General features: G+C 45.0%; 1 protein-coding gene across 1 annotated transcript in view; it reads left to right on the top strand.

Annotated features, from left to right (window-relative positions):
* Positions 1–384: 384 nt before the first annotated feature.
* ZC3HAV1 (zinc finger CCCH-type containing, antiviral 1) overlaps positions 385–23258 on the top strand; it is a 63131-nt gene continuing 40257 nt past the window's right edge. Inside the window, exons 1-2 of the mRNA XM_043589684.1 lie at positions 385–796; positions 18021–18156. Coding sequence (XP_043445619.1) covers positions 489–796; positions 18021–18156 — 444 coding nt within the window. The 5' untranslated portion in view covers positions 385–488. The remainder of the gene's footprint in view (positions 797–18020; positions 18157–23258) is intronic.

Below are 23258 nucleotides of genomic sequence, written 5' to 3'. Positions count from 1 at the left end.
GAGAACAGAGAACTCCTCCAGGGGGCTCCTAAGACTCGCGTCATTCGCCACACGGGCTGGCTTATAAAAAACTCCACCGGGGCCCCAGATCATTTTTAGTTTCAATTCTTTCGGAAGAAGCCTCGCTGTGCCCAGCTGGGGAACGTCACCCTGGCGGAGCCAAGAACCCAGCGAAGGGGTCCGGCGGTTGCGGAAGTCGCCGGCAGACCCGCACGCGCCGTTCGCTTTCTTTCCCTTCGGCTGCCGTCGCGGTTCACTTTCAGTCCGGCAAGGGGATCGGGTCGGCGAGTTCCGGCCTCCCGACCCAGGGCCGAGCGGGAAAACGAAACCGCTGGGCTCAGCTAACGGCGGCGAGGAGCGCGCGCTCGCTGGTCCCGGGCGCGCCCAGCGCAGCACCGCCCGCTCCCGCCCCCGCCCCCGGGGCTCCTATAAGTTTCGATTCTCCCCGGAGCAGCGTCCCGCGCCGCGGCCGGCCAGCGCAGCGCGCCATGGCGGACCCGGAGGTGTGCTGCTTCATCACCAAAATCCTGTGCGCCCACGGGGGCCGCATGGCCCTGGACGCGCTGCTCGAAAAGATCGCGCTCACCGAGGCGCAGCTCCGCGAAGTGCTGGAGGCGGCTGGGCCCGACCGATTCGTGTTGCTGGAGACCGGCGACAGGGCCAGGGTCACCGGCTTCGTGGTGGCCACCACCCGAGCCCGGGTCTGCCGTCGCAAGTACTGCCAGAGACCGTGCGAAGACCTGCACCTCTGCAAACTCAACCTGCTGGGCCGATGCCGCTATTCGCAGTCGGAGAGGTGAGTGCACGGAGAAGGGGCGGCTTCCCCAGGCCCGGGTCTGGGAGCACCGTCGGGGGCCCGCTGCTCCGCGACGGGCGCGGACGTTGTACCCGACCGCCTCTGCCTCCGGCGTCCCGCCTCTCTGCTCCCCTGGGAGAGCCCCTGCCCCGCCCGTGCTTCTGCTGGTGGCGGTTCCCCTCCGTCCAGCGCCTCCAGATCTTCTCTGGAATTTGGCCAACCCGATATCGCTCCGGGGAAGACTGCGGGGATACAGTATTTTGGGGCGAGCCTGGGTCTAGAACTTTTGGAGGCAGGTTTGAGAACGAAGGAAAACGCCCCCACTGTCTGGAATCTTGAGTCTTTCCCTCGGCGCTGTCGTCCTTTCTAGGCGTGTTGCACCCTCCGCAGCGGGATCCGTCTCCACCGCAGCGGGATCCGTCTCCACCGCAGCGAGCTGGCCCTTTCGCTTGGGCGTCCATTCCTTGCCGCCTCCGCGCCCCTCATTATCACTTTTCTGATCTCCGAAGCTAGTACGCACCGCCTGCCCTGAAAGGGCCTCCTCAAGGTTCCTCGATGTTGCAGTGTCCTCTCCCAGTGCTCCTGCCCCAACGTCTCCCTGGTGGCCCAAACTGGTGACCGCCCATTCTTGGGACCACTTTGAAATAGTGCGGCTTTTCCCTCAGGCAGCTGCTTGTGGGTTTCCCCTTGTTCGTTTTTTTGGCCTCCTAAATCTAGTGTGCCCCGAATTTGGGTTAAACCTTTTGACCTGTCTTCCCAGTGTCTCCCTGAGAGAGCTCACTCCCTAGGGTTCAGCTGTCACATATCCAAAGATGGCTTCCATTTGTACACGGGCTGACCCTGCCTTCCTGCTTCATCTGGGTTCTTCCTCTCATCAGTACCTGAATATGCTGCCTATCAGTCACTGTCCTCTTCTTTCCTCCAGGGCGGGGTCTCTGACCCTGCCCCAACTCCCTCTTCACCTTTCTCAATACCTTAATCACCAAGCCTTTCTCTTGAGGGCTCCTGTCTCCTTCCTGCCCAGTTCCGTCCCATCCCACTTCTGGTTGAACGTCTGTTCAATTAGTGAACGATTGTCTCCGACCATAGTCTTTCTCCCGGTGTTTTGTCTCCCTGTGCACTTCTGCTCCATTTTTCTTGATGTAGTAGTACTGTTCACCCTTGGCTCCTTCTTAAAAACTTTTAAGTGATGTCTTGGTGTGCAAAATGGTGGCCATCGATCTTTTGATCTTGTGATTTTTAGGAAAAAATTTTAGATTACTAACCCCCAATATATGTGTAGTAAAAGCATACGAAATACAGGTGTTTTAAATGGATGAGGTAAATGAGATAGTTTTTTTTCTTTTAAAGTTTGTTTAGGACAAAATGGTAAACAATTTTAAAAAGTGCTGAATGTGCTCCGTTATTAAAAAAAAGATTATTGAATATGTTTTGAGGCACCAATTTGAAAGTATGTTTCTAAGTTGGGGGTACATCATGAATGAGTGTAGAGGGAGTCCTCCTAAGTCACAGTAACCCAGGAAATCTGGGAGGAGGAAAGGAGAGTGGAGGGTAGAAGATAGAAAGGGATAGAATGTTCTAGCACTATACTGAATAACAAGGAGTTGTAAGGCCTTGTTACCTTTTTATTTTATTTTATTTTTGGTTCTTTCCTGTTTTGTTACTAAAAATTCTTCAATTAGCATTGGCTTTTAGTTTTTTTTTTTTTTTTTAATGTTTATTTATTTTTGAGACAGAGAGAGACAGAGAGAGACAGAGCATGAACAGGGGAGGGGCAGAGAGAGAGAGGGGGACACAGAATCTGAAACAGGCTCCAGGCTCCAAGCTGTCAGCACAGAGCCCGAAGCGGGGCTCGAACTCACGGACCGCGAGATCTTGACCTGAGCCGAAGTCGGCCGCTTAACCGGCTGAGCAACCCAGGCGCCCCTGGCTTTTAGTTTTAAATACGTATTTCTCTTTTAATTGTTTACTCTGGATATTTTCAAAATATACTAAAGTAGAGAAAAGAGCATAATGAACTGCCATGTGCCCATCATTTCAATTCAGCAGTCTTCACAATATGGCCAATCTTTTTAAAAAAAAATTTTTTTTTTCAACATTTATTTATTTTTGGGACAGAGAGAGACAGAGCATGAACGGGGGAGGGGCAGAAAGAGAGGGAGACACAGAATCGGAAACAGGCTCCAGGCTCTTGAGCCATCAGCCCAGAGCCCGACGCGGGGCTCGAACTCACGGACCGCGAGATCGTGACCTGGCTGAAGTTGGACCCTTAACCGACTGCGCCACCCAGGCGCCCCATGGCCAATCTTATTTCATTTATTTCCCCCTCTCCATCCCTGTCCCTGGCTCCAACGGGTTATGTGTTTTGTAAATTCTTTAGTATCTCTAAAGGGTAAGGACTCTATTTTATTCACATAACCTCAGTACAACAATTATAATTTTTTACAGTTACAATTTCAATATACTTTAATATCCAGTTGGCATTCAAATTTCCCTGATTATCTTATAATAGGACTTGAATCTTCAGGAAAAAACCTATGAAGACATAATCCATAATTGTTTAAAAATGTTGCATATCCAGTATGTTTAGAAACTTTCAATTTTTTTTTTAACGTTTATTTATTTTTGAGACAGAGTGAGACAGAGCATGAACGGGGGAGGGTCAGAGAGAGAGGGAGACACAGAATCTGAAACAGGCTCCAGGCTCTGAGCTGTCAGCACAGAGCCCGTTGCGGGGCTCGAAGTCACCGACCGTGAGATCGTCACCTGAGCCGAAGTTGGACGCTTAACCGACTGAGCCACCCAGGCGCCCCATAGAAACTTTCAATTTCTTACACACAATATGTTTAAAAACTTTAGTATTTTTTTTAAGGAACTTTAGTTTTTTGTTTTATGAATATTATTCTGGTATTTGTGTGGGGTGTGTGTGTGTGTGTGTGTGTGTGTGTGTGTGTGTGGTTTGAAACATCAAAACCATTTTAAACCATAAGTTTAAACTTATTAGTGAAGTGATGAATTTTTACTTACTACATTTATTGGTCTAGTTGTATTTTTTATTTCCTTTTTCATCACTTTTGAATAGGAGAATTACAAATTTTTAATCCATTAAAGTGCATTGTGTCTTCATAATAGGGCTCTTGGGAGTATTTTTTTTTTTGACTCAACACCTCGAAAATATGTTTTTTCCCCAAGTATGTTTTAAAACTATTCCCCTTTCTTAGAAAATTCATAAAATCATCTAAAACTTGACATGTGGAAGGCTAAAGGACTTTCCTTGTGGATTACAGGTTAATGGGATCTGTTGACCAATTGATACTCATATTGAACTTAACCATTACCTTTCTCTGCCTGAGGGCAGTTTGCAATTTGCTGGACTTAGTAAATTTCCTTTATATTTCCTTATATAAAAATTCTTGTATATTCATGGATAGGATTTCTCCTATCTATCGTGCAGTTCTAGTCTTTCTCTTATATTGCTTTTAGCAGTACATGTTAGTCAACAAGGGCTTGCTTCACTGTTGGGTATTTATTTGTTTTGGTGCATCAGTTTAGATATTTCTATTTTGCTTTACTGAAAGACATGCCCACACGTGGAGTTCTAATCCCAGGTCTGTCGCAAACAATAACTACCATTCATTGAACAAATAGCTATCAAGCATTATGATAAGCACTTTAGAGATGGTATCCAAGAGAGTCTTTACTATAGCTCTCGAGATAGGTGTTATAAATCCCATCTTAATATAAAGAAACTCAGGCCCAGACCTCTTCAGAAATTTACCGAAGGTCGCATAGCAGGTAGCTGGCAGTTACTGTGGAATCCAGATCACTGCACGGTTTCTTAACTAGCCACTTGTGTTGTGAAGTAGCTGTGTGAAGTGCGACCTTTCGTTAATTCAAGTTTTTTTGTTTTTTGTTTTTCAAACGTGACTGTTTAACTGTGTAAAGCGGGCTGCCTGAGCGTTTTCAACTAGCTTTGTGGTTTTTTGCCAATGTGGGTGTTTCCTCTGGGCTCTTTCCTGTTTGTATGCCTTTCTCCCGTTTGGTTAATTGTAACTTTGGGTGGGGTGGGTAGATGGGAAGAGGTTTAATTGACTATTTAATAAATTGAAAAAAAAACCGCCCAAATTGCAAAGAATAATGTGACGAGCATCAGAGTATGTATATACTCTCAATATGTAATATAACAAAAGTTCTATAAAAGAAAGTACTATATAATAAGATTACAACTCATCTCAGAATAAATATTTACGTTTTTTCATTTTTGCTTATCTTTTAAAGGAAAATAAAAACCATAACAAGCTTAAAACTACTTTCTATTTCCTAGTCTCATTCCCTCCAGTCTTCAGAAGCAACATCAGTTAGGATTATGATGTGTGTTCTGCACCCCCATGCTTTTAAAATTTCCTCCCACATACATTTGTGTGTGTGTGTATTTGTGTGTGTGCATATATATATATATGCACAAAATGTAGTATTGTTTTGTATTTTTTTAAGATTTTATTTTATTTATTAAATTTTTTAAATGTTTATTTTTGTAGGAGAGAGACAGAGCGTGAGCAGGGGAGGGGCAGAGAGAGAGAGGGAGACACAAGCATGTGAAGCAGGCTCCAGGCTCTGGGCTGTCAGCACAAAGCCTGATGGGGGCTCCAACTCACGGGCCATGAGATCATGACCTGAGCTGAAGTCAGACACTTAACCAACTGAGCCACCCAGGTGCCCCTAAAGATTTTATTTTTAAGTAATCTCTATACCCAACATGGGTCTCGAATTTACAACTCCAAGATAGGTTGACTGAGTTAGCCCAGCGCCCCATGTTTTATGTATTCAGAGTTTTTACTCTGTGTTACTTTTTGGGGATCTATTCATGTTGATACATAAGGCTCCAATTTATTCATTTTAACAGCTGTATAGTATTTCATATGATTTATAGCACAGTTCAGTGCCTACTGCTCCAATAATGGGCATCTGGGATATTTCCAATTTTTTTTTTTTTTTTGCTATAACAAACCATGCTGTCAAGAATATACATGTCTCTGGTGCTTTTCCAGAGTGGGTCATTACGAAGTGGAATTGCTGTGTTGAGTGTTGAATGGTTGCAGTTTCAACTTTTCTAGATTCTGACAAATATTTTCATGTTTGAGAGTCCCAGTGTCCCCATCTTATGGCCAGCTGGCACTTCGTATTATGAGACTTTTTACATTTATGCCAGTTAAAAGGGCATAAATTGTTTACTTTTAAAGTAATTTTCTCTCTGAAGTTTTTATTATGTGGTATTTGAGTCTTATGAAAATATATAAAGCATACAATGAGTTACCTGTGTACCCATGAATCAACTTCAGAAATACAATACTGCTGTTATCCCTCCCCCCAAATTCTCTTTCTTGATCATCTCCCCCATCTTATACGTGATAACTAGAGATAAATAAACTGTTCTATTTTCCTCCTCAGCTTTATGGAGGTAGCATGGACTAATAAACATTGTTTATATTTAAGGTATTACAATGTGGTATTTTGTTTTTGTTTTTGTTTTTTTTAAGTAATTTGTATACCCAAGTGAGGCTTGAACTCCTGACCCCAAGATCGAGTCCGAGCTAGCTAGGCACCCCACCATGTGATATTTTGATATATGCATACATTATGAAATAATTCCCCTCAGTCAAGCTAATTAACCTATCTATCTCCTCATCAATTTTCCCTCTTTTTTTTTGATGATGAAAACACTTCTGATCAACTTTCTTAGCAAATTTTGAGAATACATTATTGTTATCTACAGGCACCATGGTGTCCCTTAGAGCTCCAGAATTTGTTCATCTTATAACTGAAAATTTGTATCCTTTGACCGGGATCCCCTTGCCAACCCCATTCCCCACTCCAGTCCCTGGCAACCACCATTTGACCTTGTGTGGGTGTGACTTTTCAGATTCTACGTATAAGAGATCATACAGTTATTTGTGTTTGGCTTATTTCACTTAGCATACTGTCTTTTAGGTTTATCCATGTTGTTTCAAGTGGCGGGATTTCCTTCTTTTGAATCATGCATATTCCTTGGCATATCTGTATATCTGTGTCTGCATCCGTGTGCCACATTTTCTTTATCCATTCATCGGTTGATGGACATTTAAGTTGTTTCCATATCTTGGCTACTGTGAATAATGCTACACTGAACATGGCAGTGCCGGTATCTCTTTGAGATACTGATTTCATTTTTGGGGGGATATATATCGAGAAGTGGGATTGCTGATTCTACGGTAGTTCAGTTTTTAGCTTTTTGAGGAATCTCTGTACTTTCTGTAGTGGCTGTACCAATTTGCAATCATACTGATACAGGTCTGCGTTTGATTTTTATTTTTTCCACACATTTACTGTTTTTTAAATATATGTGTGCATTTCTTTTTTTGAATTAAAAACTTATTTTAGAGAGAGAGAGTGAGAGCGAGTAGGGGAGAGGGGCAGAGGGAGAGAGAGAGAGAGAGAGAGAGAGAGAGAGAGAGAGATTGATTCTCAAGTAGGCTCCATGCTCAGTGTGGAGCCCAATGTGGGGCTCGATCCCACAACCGTGAGATGATGACCAGAGCTGAAATGAAGAGTCGGACACTCAGCCGACTGAGCCACCCAGGCGCCTCTAGTGTGTCTTTCTAAGCAATATTTCGTATCGTTTTGCCTGGTTTCAAGCCTATAAATGATATCAATACTAGGTGTGCAAATACTGGATTTAATTTGCTTTTGTGTGCACAACATGATGATTCTGAGACTCACCCCTAATGGACAGAGCCCTCTTTATGTTTCTGTACCGTCTGGAGACCTGGACAAGATGGACTTCTGCCCTGGGGCCTCTGCTTCACAACCCTAGTTCTGGCCCTCTTTTAGTTGTGTCCCTACTCACTCTTTGAGGAGTCCATGAGGCCATCTAGAACCTCTAGTCCCCACTTTAATTCTAGACCATGCTCTGGGTTTCTGGGACCCTGGAATTCCCGAACCCACTGCCACAGCCTGGATGGCTTCTTCCCCAGGTCTTCCTACATGCGGCTGGCATGTCTGTTGCCTCCGTATGATGGCTCCAGCAGTGTGGGACACAGCCGCGGGTGAGAAGAGAGAAGTGGTAGGCCAGAGTTGCAAGCCAGGGCCGACTTTCTTCATCCTCCTCTATCCTATTCTATCTATATCCTATATATCCCTTCTATATCCATTCTTCTATATCCTTCTATATCCACCAGAGAACTTGGTGGAGTCTGAGAATTCTCCGTTCGAACTTGGCTTTCCAGCTCATTATGAAAGTATGTTATTGAGACAGGAAGATGGAACGTGTTTTATTGAACCACTTCGGAGCTTGATGGTTTACTTTTCAACATTTGGGCACTTGCTGCATGGACCTCCATTTTGCTCCGAGTCCCCTGCTTTAGCTCTTTCAAATGCAGAGCTTTCTTTTGTAGGAAATGTGTGCACTTTATATGTCAATGTTTTCTCATTATCAAAATATAGATTGTTTTTTAATTTTTTGCTGTTCCAAACCCTGATGCGTTGAATTTTATGGGATGTCTCTCCGTGTGTACCAAGAGTTCCCTAGATGTCTAGTAGTAGAATTCTACGTTTATCTTTAGTTTTATGAGATGGTACCAACTTGTCTTCCGAGTGTGTATACAAGGTTTTACTACCACTGGGAGAAAGGAGCATTCCCTTGCTTCATATCCTCGCCGTTTGACAATCATCGGCCTTTTTTTGCGGGGCGGGGAACAGATAAAGAGGTACAATAGCTTTTATTGCTTTGCCAGGCAAAGGAGGCGGCAGCAGGCTATGGCCTTCAAAAACCTGCAAGCCTGGCTGGAGGAGACATCGTCAGCCTTTTAAAATTTGTGCCAATACACGTAATGTGAAATCTTACCTCATCGTGGTTTTAACTCATTACATATTTCTGGGTCTCCAGCCGCTCTGAGACCTAATGCTCAAATTTACGTTTTCCTTACTTGGCGCCTAATTCTTAGCAGTTGCTTCTTATTTCCATCTTTCATTTTTCTTTTGCATTTTATTGGTCTTATTTTTTGCTTGTAATGGTCTTTATTTATTTATTTTTTTTTTACCATTTTCAAGTGTTACAGTTCACACTTACCTTGATGAGCACTGAGTAATGTTAGAATCGCTGAAACCACTATAACATCCACCTGGAACGAATATAACGCTGCGTATTAACTATGCCGGAATTAAAATTAAAAAAAAAAGAATGACCTTCAAACTGGGGGGGGAAAAAGCGTAGAGTTCAATGGCAATAAGTACATTCACGATGTTGTACACCCATTACGGCTATCTAGTTCCAGAACATTTTCCTCACCCCAAACAGGAACCCTATACCCATCTGTAGTCACCCTGTCTTCCCCTCTCCCCGGTCCCCGGCAACCTCTAATCTGTCTCTGTGGATTTGCCTTTTCTGGATATTTCTTACAAATGGAATCCTACGGTATTTGTCCCACTGTGTCTGGCTTCTTTCACTTAGCACAATGTTTGTTTCAAAGGTTTGCCTTTTACTTTTGCATGTTACCTGTCATATGTGTGGCGTATTTACCGAGGAGTCTTTCTGGAAGTTCCTTCTGTTGCCAGTTGTCCTCAGTCCGTGGAGTCTCGCGGTTAGGCTGATGGCCATAGAGACTGCTGTTTTCTGTGACATCAGGGCCCAGAGGGGTGTGGGGCCCGTAGGAATCATTTGGGAATTTGTATCCTCTTTTCACATTTGTTTCATGTTTATTTTCATTTGGCCGAATCTGACTTTCGATTTCTGCAGCTTTCTGCAGAAATTCAGCTAAGAAACGTAACGACATTATAAGCGGCCCTATGAATCTTGGTAAAATGTTGAATAAGTGACAGAGAACCATCTGATAACAATAGATTTTCTACTTTTTACATAGTGTAGAGATAGCAGCATTAAATGGTGAAACTAAATACAGATTTGTTTTCCTCCCATAAAAGGGTTCTCATTTGCTTACTGGTCCTGACCATATTTACGGGTATCTCTGATCTCTACCTAAAGGCTACTCTGCAATTGGCAAGGCTCCAGGGTGGGGGTGGAAAAGGAGTGAAGGAATCCAGAAGGACCTAGGATTTCAGGCCCAGGGAGAAATCATTTCAAACAAGCGGGAACAGAGGAGCTGGACTCCGGTTTCGAGGAGAGAATGGAGACCCGTTTCACTGTCTTTTGGGCTCTGCCACACTTCAGAAAGATTTTCATCCATTTCAGACCAACTCTGAGCATCAGGTTAACAAGTCACCTAGGGGAGTAATTTCCAAACATTTTGATTCCTGACTCCTGTCAATAGAGAACATTTTGAGCATGGACTCCTATTATAAATATATTTACTTAAAAAATCACATAACTAACGTGTAACTTCGTAGTTTGTATATTAAATATTTACTTGCTTTTTTATCTTTAAAAAAATATTTTTTTGGGGGGTGGGCGGGGCAGAGAGAGTGAGAGAGAGAATCCCAAGAGGCCCTGCCCTGTCAGCACGGAGCCCGGTGCGGGGCTTGATCTCACAAAATATGAGATCATGACCTGAGCGGAAATCAATAATCGGACACTTAACCCACCGAGCCACCCATGTGCCCCTCAGTTTTTTATCTTTTAAAAGAACTTTATTTTTTTTTTTTGTTTTTTGTTTTTTTGTTTTTTTTTTTTATGAAATTTATTGACATAAAAGAACTTTAAAATCAACTTTATTGAGGTGTGATTCACATACAGTAAAATGCACCCATTTAAAGTATCCAGGTTGCGCGGCGCCTGGGTGGCTCAGTCGGTTGAGCATCCGACTTCCGGCTCAGGTCATGATTTCACAGTTGGTGAGTTTGAGTTTCACGAACCCCGCGTCGGGCTTGGAGCCTGGAACCTGCTTCGGATTCTGTGTCTCCCAATCTCTCTCTCTCTCTCTCTGTCCCTCCCCTGCTCGTGCTCTGTCTCTCTCTCCCCAAAATAAATAAAAACATTAAAAAAAAAGTATCCAGGGTGCAGAGTCTTGATAAACAGATATATACCCATGTAACCCTCGCCAGGATCAAGGTGTAGAAAATTTCTATTAGGCCTAAGGCTATCTTGTGCACCTTCTGAGTTAACTGGTCCATCTTCCCCTACTCCTTCACATCTCATAGCCTGGGCAATTTTTTTTTTTTTTTTTTTACTTTTTTAGGTAAGAAATACATGTAAAGAGTTGTAACATTTTTTCCTGTACCCTGAGTTTATTAGCCTTGGGTAGCCCCTGGAGTATAGTAGGTACCCAGCTTTGGAGCATTACTTCTCAGACTTTGATATATATCTGAATCACTTGGGGAGGGCTTACGAAAATGCAGATTTCCCTGTCATACACCAGACATTCTGGTTCAGAGGGGTGGGCTGGGCCCGGGGATCTGCATTTTCCCCATCATCCTACAGATTGTTTTGCAGGGGTCCGTGAACCACACTTTCAGAAACAGCACCGATCTGCTTCCTGGTAGATTGCAAAAACGAGGTTTCATGTGGCTTCGGCATTTGAGGGCATAAAAGAGAAATGAGATGGATTCTTTAGCGCAGGCTGAACACAAGTTGAAAAAAGTATTGCTTTTCTCCGGGGTTAGGGCGACCCATCTGTTACTTTTCTGTGATAGAACCACAAGACCTACAGGAAGCCTGGGGCATTCTTGCCCCCTCCATCAGCATATATTTATGGAGCACATGCTTTGTGTGGCAAAGAGTAGGCTATTCTAGAGGCTTCTGCCCCTTCCTCTCTCGTGAAAGGAACCCTCAAACCACCGTTAAATAGTTTATTACTTTTTCCCTCTAGTTTAACATTCGTCTTAATTTCCAAAGGGATTTATGTTGGGAAGTATGGCAGGGGAAGAAGAAGGGGTATGTGTGAGGAGAGGAGTCTTGTGGGTCACTTTCTCTAATTGTGAACATTCTGGTGACACCACCACCACCTCTCAACGGTTTACCCTTCCTATGCTTTTTCTCAGCCCTGATGTGGACTTAGGATGATGGGTCTCAACCTTTGCAGTACATTGGAATCACTTGAGGAATCTTTAAAAAAATACTGATGCCCAGGGCGCCTGAGTGGCTGAGTCGTGAAGCATCTGACTTCGGCTCAGGTCATGATCTCACTGTTCCGTGAGCTCGTGTCCCACTTCAGGTGAGCCCTGCCTCTCTCTCTCTCTCTCTCTCTCTCTCTTTCTCTCTTTCTCCCTCCTTCTCTCCCTCCCTCTCTCCCTCTCTGCCCCTCACTCACTTGCGCCCTCTGTCTCAAAAAAAAAAAAAATACAGATGCCCTGCTCCTACCCCCGCACATTCTGATTTAATTGGTATGGAGTATGGCTTGGGCACTGGCATTTTTTAGAAGTCCCTAGGTCAGGGGGCGCCTGGGTGGCTCAGTTGGTTAAGTAGAAGTCCCTAGGTGATTCTAATGGGCGGTACTAAGGGTGCTGGAGTCTGGGGCATTGTCTGCAATAACAGAGACGATTTGGGGGTGCCTCACCCTTGGTACAATAGACTACACCCAGATCCTCAGCACCCCCCCCAACCCCTCCCATCCTCTGTGGGCCCCCATCCTCCTATCACCCTCCGCTGCCCAGAGTCTTGCAGCCAACCAGGTGCATTCCTGTCCCCAGGCCGAGGCCTGCAGCTGGTACGCCTTGAGCTCACCCTGTGGCAGCAGTCAGTCGACCTTCTCTTCTTTGCACCTTGTGTGTTCCTTGTAGTACAGTTGTGGTTAAAGCCGGTTCTTGTCTTCAGCTCCCTGCTTTCTCTTCCCCCACACCGTCCCTTATCCTGTTCCTGCGCTTTCTATTCGACTGCTCTGATTCTCCCCCGCCATCTTACTAGGGCTTCCAGATTCACTGAGCCATCCCTACCTCTAGTCACATGGCAACTTAACCTTGAACATCAGCTGTACAAACAGAGCGAACAGGAGTCTCATGGCTTTGAAATAATACTTCATTAGGGCTTTTATGGGTGGGCGACATTTTATTCTTTAGATCAGCGTTCTCTAGATTTTATCTTTCACACATCCTGGTTCCTTTTTCACCTGGTTTACATCACGATGAGCTATTTCCTGTTTCCTGTGCAAATCAACTATATCTTTGTTTTTTATCAGCCCCGCCCCACAAGGTGTTGGGGAGCTGAGGGGGCTAGTGGGAGAAGGGAAGGGGTATTTGGAGACACATCACTGTCAAAAAACAAGACTCTCCCTTAGGTTGGTATGTTTTTCCCGTTTGGTTTGGTTGTTGAGTCCAGGGCCGGCTCTGTGTTTACCAGCTCGCTAAGCGTCAGAGCTTGGAGGTGACCGTCTAATTCAGGAACCTCCCTTAGATTCTGATCTGACTAGTCCGACTAACAATTCTCAGTTGTGGCTGCACAGTACAATCACCTGCCACCCCCTGTCAAATTAAATCAGGCTCTGAGGGTTTGGCTTAGGTATTTCTGAACACTCCCTGGTTGATGATTGTGCGTAGCCAGGGATGAGAGGCACTCCGCTGCCTAGACCTCATCTGAGGTGCGGGGGAGGATTTATTGCCAGGGTTAAAATAACATTTTGTTCTGCGGCTGGAAGGGAAAAGTGAAAAAAAAGGTCATTTGTTTGTAGGCTTTGGCCTGAGATCCCTGAAGCGGAGACCATTCTGCCTCTTTCAAGGCCATCTTTGCCCTTTTTGTAAAAAGTTATCATCTCCCACCCCAACTCACGCTGTTTGAAGTTTATCTGCTCCAAGTACAGGCAGAATTGTGCCAATGCTTGCTTTCCCTCTGAGCACTTCATAATGGTTTGTGGGAGAGCTCGTCTCTGTGCCGGGAGGTGGGGACTCTCTGTGGCCGTGCCCCCGCCTTCTGCAGGCCCCCCTGTCCTTTGTAGAAGGTAGCTGGAGCCTCTACTGGCAAGTGTCCCCAGCCAGCCAGCAGCAGCAAGCGGCTTTAGTACCTGGGCACTTGTTAGACATGCGCAGACCTACGGAGCACAACCTCGGGGTGGGGCCCAGCAACCTGTGTTATAACAAACCTTCTAAAAAATTTTTTTAATGTTTACTTACTTATTTTTGAGAGAGAGAGAGAGAAGAAATGTAAGCGAGGGAGGGGCAGAGAGAGAAGGAGACAGAGAATCTGAAGTAGGCTCCAAAGCTCCCAGCACAGAGCCCGACATGGGGCTTGAACTCGCGAACCACGAGATCATGACCTGAGCTGAAGTCTGACGATTAACCGACTGAGCCACCCAGGCTCCCCCTAACAAACCTTCTAGATGACTCTGACCCTCCCTAAGAGTTTGAGACTCAACCAGTAGGTCTGGGATGGGACCTGAGAATTTGCATTTCTGACAACCTTCCAGTGACGCTGGTTAGGGGACCTCACTTTGAGAACCACTGGCTTAGAGAACCCGAGGAAGCCATGGCAGATTTTCACTCTTTTTCCCCACTTAAGCCTCCTGGTCAACATTAGGGCCCTGGAGCTGGGGCAGAGTGGTCAGCATAAAGTGGGAAGGAAGGTTCTGCCACCTGAAACCTAAAACGTGACCTCCATCTGGCTCTAACTGCAACCGGTTCAGCTGAAATTGTCTCCTCAATGCAAATTGTAAGAAATAGTTTCTATCGTTTCTTGTGTCCTTGCTACATGCGATGTCCTTAATGTGATTTCTGTGCATTCTCTCCTTCTACTCCACTCTTGATTTTCCATTTAATAGTGGGGAATAGCAGTTTAAATAAGCCAGAATGACTTTCCTTTCCTTTCCTTTCCTTTCCTTTCCTTTCCTTTCCTTTCCTTTCCTTTCCTTTCCTTTCCTTTCCTTTCTTTTTTTTTTTTTTTTCCCTTTTGGGTTTGTAAAAGTTTCAATCTGTTTTTGTTTTTACCAGATTAGGTTTGTTTTTTTGTTTTTTTAGATTGGGGTTCCTTTTTTGGAGTTACCTTTGATTTCCCATTTATCCAGCCTCAGTCTCCCAAAGTAAAAAGTAAACCACTACCTCATAGGATTATTGTGGTGACTATATTAAATAACAGAGGCAGAGTTGCCGTCCCTCAGTAAACGTGCAATAAACCTTGGGTTTTGTACTCTTGGGCTTAACTCCCAAACAGGTGAGCTTGAACCGCCCCACCCCCGAGGCTGACCCAACATGCTGAAATTAGGGCAAAGAGAAAGCCCCTGAGGAGTTGGGAGACATCTAGGGAATGTGGGGAAATGGAGTAGGGCCTCCCATGGAGGAGCCTGCAGGTCAGAGAGGCTGGACGTAGATGTTGCAGACTGAAGCTGGGTGGCAGGTGAGTGTCATGAGTCCGGAGGAATGAGCAGTTTGCCTGAGGGTGGAGAGAAATGAGTGAAACTGAGCCTTCATTCAGGCCGCAGCAAGGACCCGGCCAGGGCAGCTTGTGCTGGCTGGGGCTCTTCCTTCAGGCAGGAGTGTCGTGGGTGAGCTCGGAAAAGCCTACTGACTCCGGGTTTCAGGCAGACCCATTGGGCTGCCTGGTGGTCTTGAGTTAGTTATTTAGAGGAACTGTTGACTTTGGGGACCTTGGAAGTGCCCCACTCCTCCTCAGCTAGGACAGGTTAGACCAAGGCTGCCTCTCGCTGTCACGAGAGGGGCTCTGTCCTCTACCATGACCCTTATTTAGCCATACAAAGGGTGACATAGTCTTGGCACGGTGTTCAGGATATCTGGGTTGGAGCTGAGAGGAAAGTGAAGATTCTAAATTCTTTTCAAGTAACAGTTGTCAGGTATCTCTGAGACAGACCAGCGGAACCTTCTAGCTGTGGTGTGTTTGTTTCAACCGAGGTCATTTTCAGCTCCCTACCACGAGGGTCGTTAATGAGAATGGCCTGTAGAATGAGAAGCCTTATACTTAATGAGTCTCACATTCATCTGGTAATGGAGGGGCTTTCTGCCTGGGCTGGAGGCTGGGCCCTCCCAGCCACAGATTCCCCCCCCCTCCAATGGGGGTGGGAGGAGTGATAAGGTGAAGTCTCAGCCCAGTTGCTGAGGGCTTAGGCTGGCCTTAGCCCAGGTGCTGAGGGCTGGGAGAAGTTATCTGAAACCATAGAGCCCCCAAACAAGCTGAGAGAGCCGATGTCAGCTTTATCAAGAGGCGCCAGAGACCTAGAAGGGCCTGCCTGAGAAAATGGCTGGGATAGAGACTGTCACCAGAGCCTGACCAGCTGCGCTGGACTTCTTGAAGAAGCAAAGTGCGTGGGAGGGCTGGTTGGGTTTTAAGAGCTCAGATGGTAGCAGACACAAGTCGTTGATTCCGTGATTTCTGTGATTTTTTTTTTTTTTAGGAGATTCCATAACTAGATCTGAAGGCAGTTCGAGAGAGTTTCAGAAATGCCTTACACACAGACAGCAGCATTTGAATAAGTGACTTTTTAAAGTAATCTCTACACCCAATGTGGGGCTCATTCATACTCAGAACCCTGAGATTAAGAGTCGCATGCTCTACTCACCCCGGACTTTTACTCTTTAAGATTTTTTTTTTTTAAAGTTTATTTATTTTTGAGAGGCAGAGAGAGCAGGGTAAGGGCAGAGAGAGAGGGAGAGAGAGAATCCCGAGCACATTCCTTGCTAAGTGAGGAGCCCAATATGGGACTTGAACCCACAAACCATGAGCTCATGACCTGAGCTAAAATCAAGAGTCAAGTATTAAAATTGTGAAAGGCAGGTTGGAAGGGTCTGATCATAAAACAATTCAGCAACAACCACCTTAAAGTTCTTGGTAAGAAGGGAAAAAATGCAAAGCTATTTGAAATAAGGCTGATAAAGATCAATTTTTAAAAATACAACGATCAATTATAAATCTGTAGGTCAGTAACCATTCTCCACTAGGTAAACAGTTAAAGGAGATGAACAAACAGGGAGGAAGGAAAGAAAGAAGTAAGGAAATATAAGCATCAAGACAACATTTGGGAATATTCAGCCTTGTTAATAAAGTGCAAATTAAAAGCCTAAGTCTATTTCATGCCTACTGAAGTAGCAAAAGTGATAAAACCCCTTGTTAATGTGCTTGCAGGGAAATAGACAAAGCCACAGATTGCTGGTAGGTTTCCTGGAGAGCAGTAGATCAAAAGGAAACACAAGCTGCCAAGAAAATTACTGTGTCTTTTGAGGCAATACTCCCAAAGGAGTAAATCCCAGGAAAATACCGTGGAAGATGGAAGGTTATTTGTACAAAGGTAATTGTAGCCAGGTAGCTGTTTTTATAGTGAAAATCTGGCCATTACCAGATTACCTGACAATGTGATAATGGTTGTGCCAACTAGAAAATATTAACCTCCTGTCATATTAGTAACTATCAATACCATAAATCTGAGGGCTTTGGCAACAGTTACTGGTATTTAAGTTAAAAATGGAATGAGTTTGTTATGGGGACACTGATAACTGTCAAATTATGTTTGTCTAATGAAAACAACATTGCTGTCAGGGTTTTTCAATGCTCTAGATCAGTGCTTCTTGGGCTTTAATGTCATTAAGTCATTTGGGGATGCTGTTGAAAGGCAGATTTTGATTCATTATAACTGGGGCGGGGCCAGAAATTCTGAATTTCTGACAGGCTCCCAGGCGATGGTGACTCTGATTCTCCCGCTGCACTTCTAACACCGGCAACCTAAGTCTCTGCCATCCACATGGTAGGCACTAGTCACGCGTGGCTATTCAAATTTAAATTAATTAAAATAAAGTAAAATAGAAAATTTAGTTCCTGAGTCTCACTAGCTATGTTTCAAGTTCTCAGTGGCCGTATTTGGAAAGCTCAGGTTCTAGAACAGTTCCATCATCACGAGTGTGTCCTCTTGGACGGTGTGGACGTAGATCATCAGTGCCTTAGAGTGAAGGGGATTTCTGCCTCTTCTGTAGAGTCGTTTGACACCTACAGCTAAGAGCTTCTTCCATTACTTTGCAGCCACACAAATCATAAAGGTATGCATCGGTATATAAGGCATATGAGAAATTAAGCGATGAATAATTGTGTGCCATTAAAATATTTGAGAAATGGAACCTCTTTTCCCGTTGACTTTTTTAAAAAGTTTATTTATTTTTGGGAGAGAGAGGCAGAGAGAGACGAAATCAAGAGTCTGAAGCTTAACTGATGGAGCCACCCAGGTGCCCCATCCATTTATATTTTTAAAGTGTATTCTTTAGGCAGGATTACTAACCAAGGGATGTGGACATTGATAACTGAAAGTTCCCTGGATGATCTGTTTTTCTTAACCTCTGTGAAGGGGAGACACTGACAATTATCGGTTTCTTCCAGGAATCTGTGCAAATATTCTCACGAGGTTCTCTCGGAAGAGAACTTCAAGGTCCTGAAAAATCATGAGCTCTCTGGACTGAACAAAGAGGAATTAGCAGTGCTCCTCGTCCAAAGTGACCCCTTTTTTATGCCGGAGGTGAGTTATGATTCCTTCGTTTCAGCAGCAGAGAGAATATTGGCAGTGTTGTGTCATGGATGTGTTGAAACACAATGACTCAAAGTTCCCACCAGGCTCTACAGATGGCAGTCAACAGGCGGCTATTGCTGAGTGACCCAAAGATTCCAGAAATTTCCTTCCTATGTGAAGTGATCTGAAGATGCGGTAGTAAGAATAGTTGACGCTTTACATCTAGACAGCTTCCTGGAAGGAGGCGGGCTTTGAATCGAGGTTTTGGAAGATGACAGGGTATATTATATTGGTTGAGGGTACAGGCAGCACTTTTGTACCAGAGACCTCAAAATGTACTGATCCAGATAAAATAGAATTTTTGAAACTTACTTATTTAGAGAGAGAGCAGGGGGTGGGGCAGAGAGAAAGGGAGAGAGAGAATCCCAAGCAGGTTCCGAGCTGTCAGTCAGCACAGAGCCCGATGCAGGACTTGAATGCAAGAACTGTGAGACGGTGACCTTAGCCAAAATCAAATGTAGGACACTCAACTGAACGAGCCACCCAGGCACCCCACAAATAAAATGTAATTTTATTTCTCTCTCACTTGATAGTCTAGATCCAAGGTTATCAAACTATGGCCCATGGGGCAAATATGGCCTGCTACCTGGTTTTATAAATAAAGTTTTATTGGAAATAGCCACACTCATTCATTTGCATATTGTCCATTCCTGCTTTCTTAACGCAATAATAAGCTGAGTAGTTGCAACAGAGACCAAATGGCTTGCAAAGCCTAAAACATTTACCATCCGGTCCTTTACAGAAAAAGTTTGCTGATTTTTCGTCTTGCCTAGATGTAGGTAGGCAGGTAGCCAGTGGAGGGGTCGGGCAGCTGGATTCCACGATGTCATCCAGGGACTCAGGCCAGTAGGTAAACCTCTCTTTTCTTTCAACATGTGGCTTCCATCTCCAGGTACAGTGAGGCTGTTCTTATTGTCACCATTTTCCTACCAGCAGGGATGTAAAGAGGAAATAAGTGGAAGGCAGTTTCCTTTTTAGAAGATGTGACCTGGACATTGTATACAGCACAGCTGCTCTCATCTTATTGGCCAGAGCTTATCACATGGTCACACTTAGCTGAAAGGAAGGCTGGGAAATGTAGTTTCTGGATAGGTAACCATGTGTGCATCTAAAACTTGGAAGCTTCTGTTACCAGAAGAAAGAGAGGGACAATGGCAGGTAGTTAATGGCAGTCTCATCCATGTAGGAATATTGACTTGAAAATCGGAGGATGATGTTTAAAGAATGGTACCTGGCCTGAGAAGAGTCCTCGAGCAGAGATGTTACCCTCACGCTGGAAGAGAAGCACAGAACAATAATGAAAGGACCCATGTAGAGTAGATGGAAGGGGCGGAGATAAGATAAGCAAGATTGGAATGCAGATGTGCTTTTATATAAGACAAGATGGCTAGGGTCCTTTGGAAGGTTAAACATTTTTTTTTTCAATGTTTATTTATTTTTGAGAGAGAGAGAGAGAGAGAGAGAGAATACGAGTGCAGGGGAGGGGAAGAGAGAGAGAGGGAGACACAGAATCCGAAGCAGGCTCCAGGCTCTGAGCTGTCAGCACAGAGCCCTACACGGGGCTTGAACTCACAAACTCTGACATCATGACCTGAGTCCAAGTCGGGCACTTAACGACTGAGCCATCCAGGTGCCCCATGAAGGTTAAGCATTTTTGGATTCTAAGTTCATGTGTTTCCCTAAGGGAAGAAAAAGCTTATGACGAGGGGTGATTTTGAGTTGACCACTGAGCTCAAGAAAGATAGGAATGCAAAGCACTCTATAAAAATGTTTGGGGAGCGGGATGAGGGGAGGAAAATATTCCCCATTTTCTCTCCCTGCCACATGCATTCTTTCACCTGGATACTTGGATTTGTCTCTCTCTCCGTTTCCAGGAGCCCAAGGTTGAGATATCTATGGTCTTTGGCCTACGTGTCAGCCCAGCCCCCCAAGGCTACCAGCATGGGGAAAGTACCTTATACGCCAACCTCATTAAAGGTCCCATTGATGAACAGGGGCATCCCTCCCTTTTCCTTTCATGTGATGGAACAATGAATGAAGGCTTGTTAGGATGCTTGAGAAGAGCATTGACTCATGGTCCGCCCTTAGTCTCGTGTTAAAGTTGGGGGTTTGGGAAGGTCACTCAGTAGATCTGATCTCTGCTTCAGTTCTCCCAAAGTCACCAAGGACTTTTTTTTTTTTTAATTTTTTTTTTTTTAATGTTTATTTATTTTTGGGACAGAGAGAGACAGAGCATGAATGGGGGAGGGGCAGAGAGAGAGGGAGACACAGAATCGGAAACAGGCTCCAGGCTCCGAGCCATCAGCCCAGAGCCCGACGCGGGGCTCAAACTCACGGACCGCGAGATCGTGACCTGGCTGAAGTCGGACGCTTAACCGACTGCGCCACCCAGGCGCCCCTACCAAGGACTTTTTATATCAAGTCCTTGGAGAATAAGGGCAGTGGCACCTCTTCCATTCTCTAGGGAGGAGGCCAACAATTAAGAACCTACTAGAAGGTGTGGTTGCTGAGAGATCCCAGAAGAGCCCATTGACAAAAGCACTATGAAAGTCCTCCTAGAAGAATGCTCTTGTCATCGTTTATCACACAGTCCAGAGAAGGAGGCACGGACACCTTTCCCTTTTAAGAATTTAGTACCCATGATTAGTGGGCTGGGAGGCTCACGGCTAACAAAGTTAATTGCCATTCGCCATTCGTCAGGGCTGAGATTGCAGACGGAGAGACTGCCCTGTTTCCTGGACTAGATGTCTGAGGGGCTGGGTCCTGTAGTGGAAAATCGATGAGAGCCTTGGTAGCATGAGTGTGTATTCGAAACTGTTGGGCAAGAGAGTCCCTACCGGAGTGTTCTAGTGTGGGTGAGTAGGGTGGAATATTGTCATAGGGGTCCAGCAGGAAGGAATCAGCCTGAGTTCAGCTAGTGCAAGGAATAGTTGGTCAACAATGGTCCTTCCATGTCTCTCAAAGTCCTGACTCTGCCACCAACTACTTGTGTGATCTCGGACAAGGCATTTAATCCTCCTGGGTCTTGCTTCAGTTGCTGTTTTGCTAACATTTAGGCGCGCCTGCAAGTGGTAGGCACTGAGTTAAATCTTGGAGGCAGCAATGGACAAGACACACTCCTGTCCTAAAAACCTTAAAATATTCACACTTTGTCACTTTGCCTTGACCTGTGAGAACATGAAAGCATCCGGCAAACCTGACTTCCTGATATACAAGCTTGTAAAATTACAATGTACTTATGAAAGGAAGACATGTTGTCATTTGTTCTGGACTAATAAAGGCAGGAGCATTCTTAACTTACTCATTAGGACCGTCATAGGATTGTTAGCCAAAGTGGCATTTGTGAAGTTGCTGATTGTTTTTCTGCCCAAGCCTCAAGGACACTGGTTCTCAAGCTTTGGTGAGCGTCGGAATTGCCTGGAGGGTTTGTTAAGCCAGAGTGCTGGCCCCACCTCCAGTGACTCTGACCGTAGATATGGGGAAGTGTCTGAGGATTTGCATGTAAGTTTCCAGGTGGAATTAATGCTGCCCATCCAGGGACCACACCTGGAGCACAGATGGTGTAGAGTCTGGAATCTGGATCATAGGCTCTATAGCAATGATACCTGTTTGAATCAGGTCTCCAAAGTTGTCTGTGTACTTAAATTGTTGTCTAGAGTCTGAATCTCATGTCTCTGTGCCCAGATAAATCAGTCAACCAGTGAGGTGGTTCGCTCAGTCCCTTGGAACCATTGATAAATGTTTTCATCCTTAGGGTTCTTTATGTAATGATTCAAACATCTGTAGCCCATTTTATATTTTGCACGGCACATTTGCGTATTTGATTATTTAATCTGCTCAACATCTTGGGTTAGGTGGACAGAGCAAGTATTTTCCTCCTTCACAGCAAAGGAAACAGGCTGGGGAGTAAGTAATTCAGGTGAGATCACTTAGCCAGTTGTAGGGCTGCGGACTTTTATTTTTTTGTTTTTTTATTTTTTATTAAAAAAAATTTTTTTTTTAACGTTTATTTATTTTTGAGACAGAGAGAGACAGAGCATGAACAGGGGAGGGGCAGAGAGAGGGAGACACAGAATCTGAAACAGGCTCCAGGTTATGAGCTGTCAGCACAGAGCCCGACGCGGGGCTCGAACTCATGGACCGCGAGATCATGACCTGAGCTGAAGTCGGACACTTAACCGACTGAGCCACCCAGGCGCCCCGGGCTGCGGACTTTTAAATCCGCGTCTTGCAGTCCTGCATCATTTGGTCTGGCCCCCATGACAGTATTTCAGTAAGAAGCACTTACGCCCTCTTTTCAGTAGGAACTACATGTCTGCAGAGCTAGATGTGCAGATATTTCTACTTACATAGAAATATAGGGGCACCTGGGTCGCTCAGTCGGTTGAGCGCCCAACTTTGGCCCAGGTCGCCATCTTGCTGGTTCACAAATTCAAGCCCCATGTGGGGCTCTGTGCTGGCAGCTCAGAGCCTGGAGCCTGCTTCAGAATCTGTGTCTCCCCCCCTTTCTCTCTGTCTCTCCCCAGCTCATTTCTGTCTAACTCTCAAAGAAAAAAAAAAAGAAATATAAAAATTACCTTCTTTACTTGCCCGTTTGAGGAACTTTGCCACGTTCTATCTAGTAGAGACAACAGTTATAAGAGTCACGTGTCTTTTTGATTTTTTAAATTTATTTATTTTGAGAGAGAGAGCGAGAGAGTGAGCGTGTACGTGAGTGGGGGAGGGGCAGAGAGCAGGAGGGAGAGAGAGAATCCCAAGCAAGCTCTGAGCTGCCAGCGCAGAGCCCGACATGGGGCTCAGAGTCATGGACAATTGAGATCATGACCTGACCCGAAATCAAGAGTTGGACGCTTAACCAGCTGAACCCCCTAGGTGCCCCAGATCCACATGTCTTTTTTTTTTTTTTTTTATTTAAAAAAAATTTTTTTTTTTCAACGTTTATTTATTTTTGGGACAGAGAGAGACAGAGCATGAACGAGGGAGGGGCAGAGAGAGAGGGAGACACAGAATCGGAAACAGGCTCCAGGCTCCGAGCCATCAGCCCAGAGCCC

The sequence above is a fragment of the Prionailurus bengalensis genome, chromosome A2 (genome assembly GCF_016509475.1).
Source record: "Prionailurus bengalensis isolate Pbe53 chromosome A2, Fcat_Pben_1.1_paternal_pri, whole genome shotgun sequence".
Lineage (NCBI taxonomy): Eukaryota > Metazoa > Chordata > Mammalia > Carnivora > Felidae > Prionailurus > Prionailurus bengalensis.
Note: the sequence above shows the minus strand (reverse complement) of the source record. Positions and strands in the feature narration are given on the sequence as shown.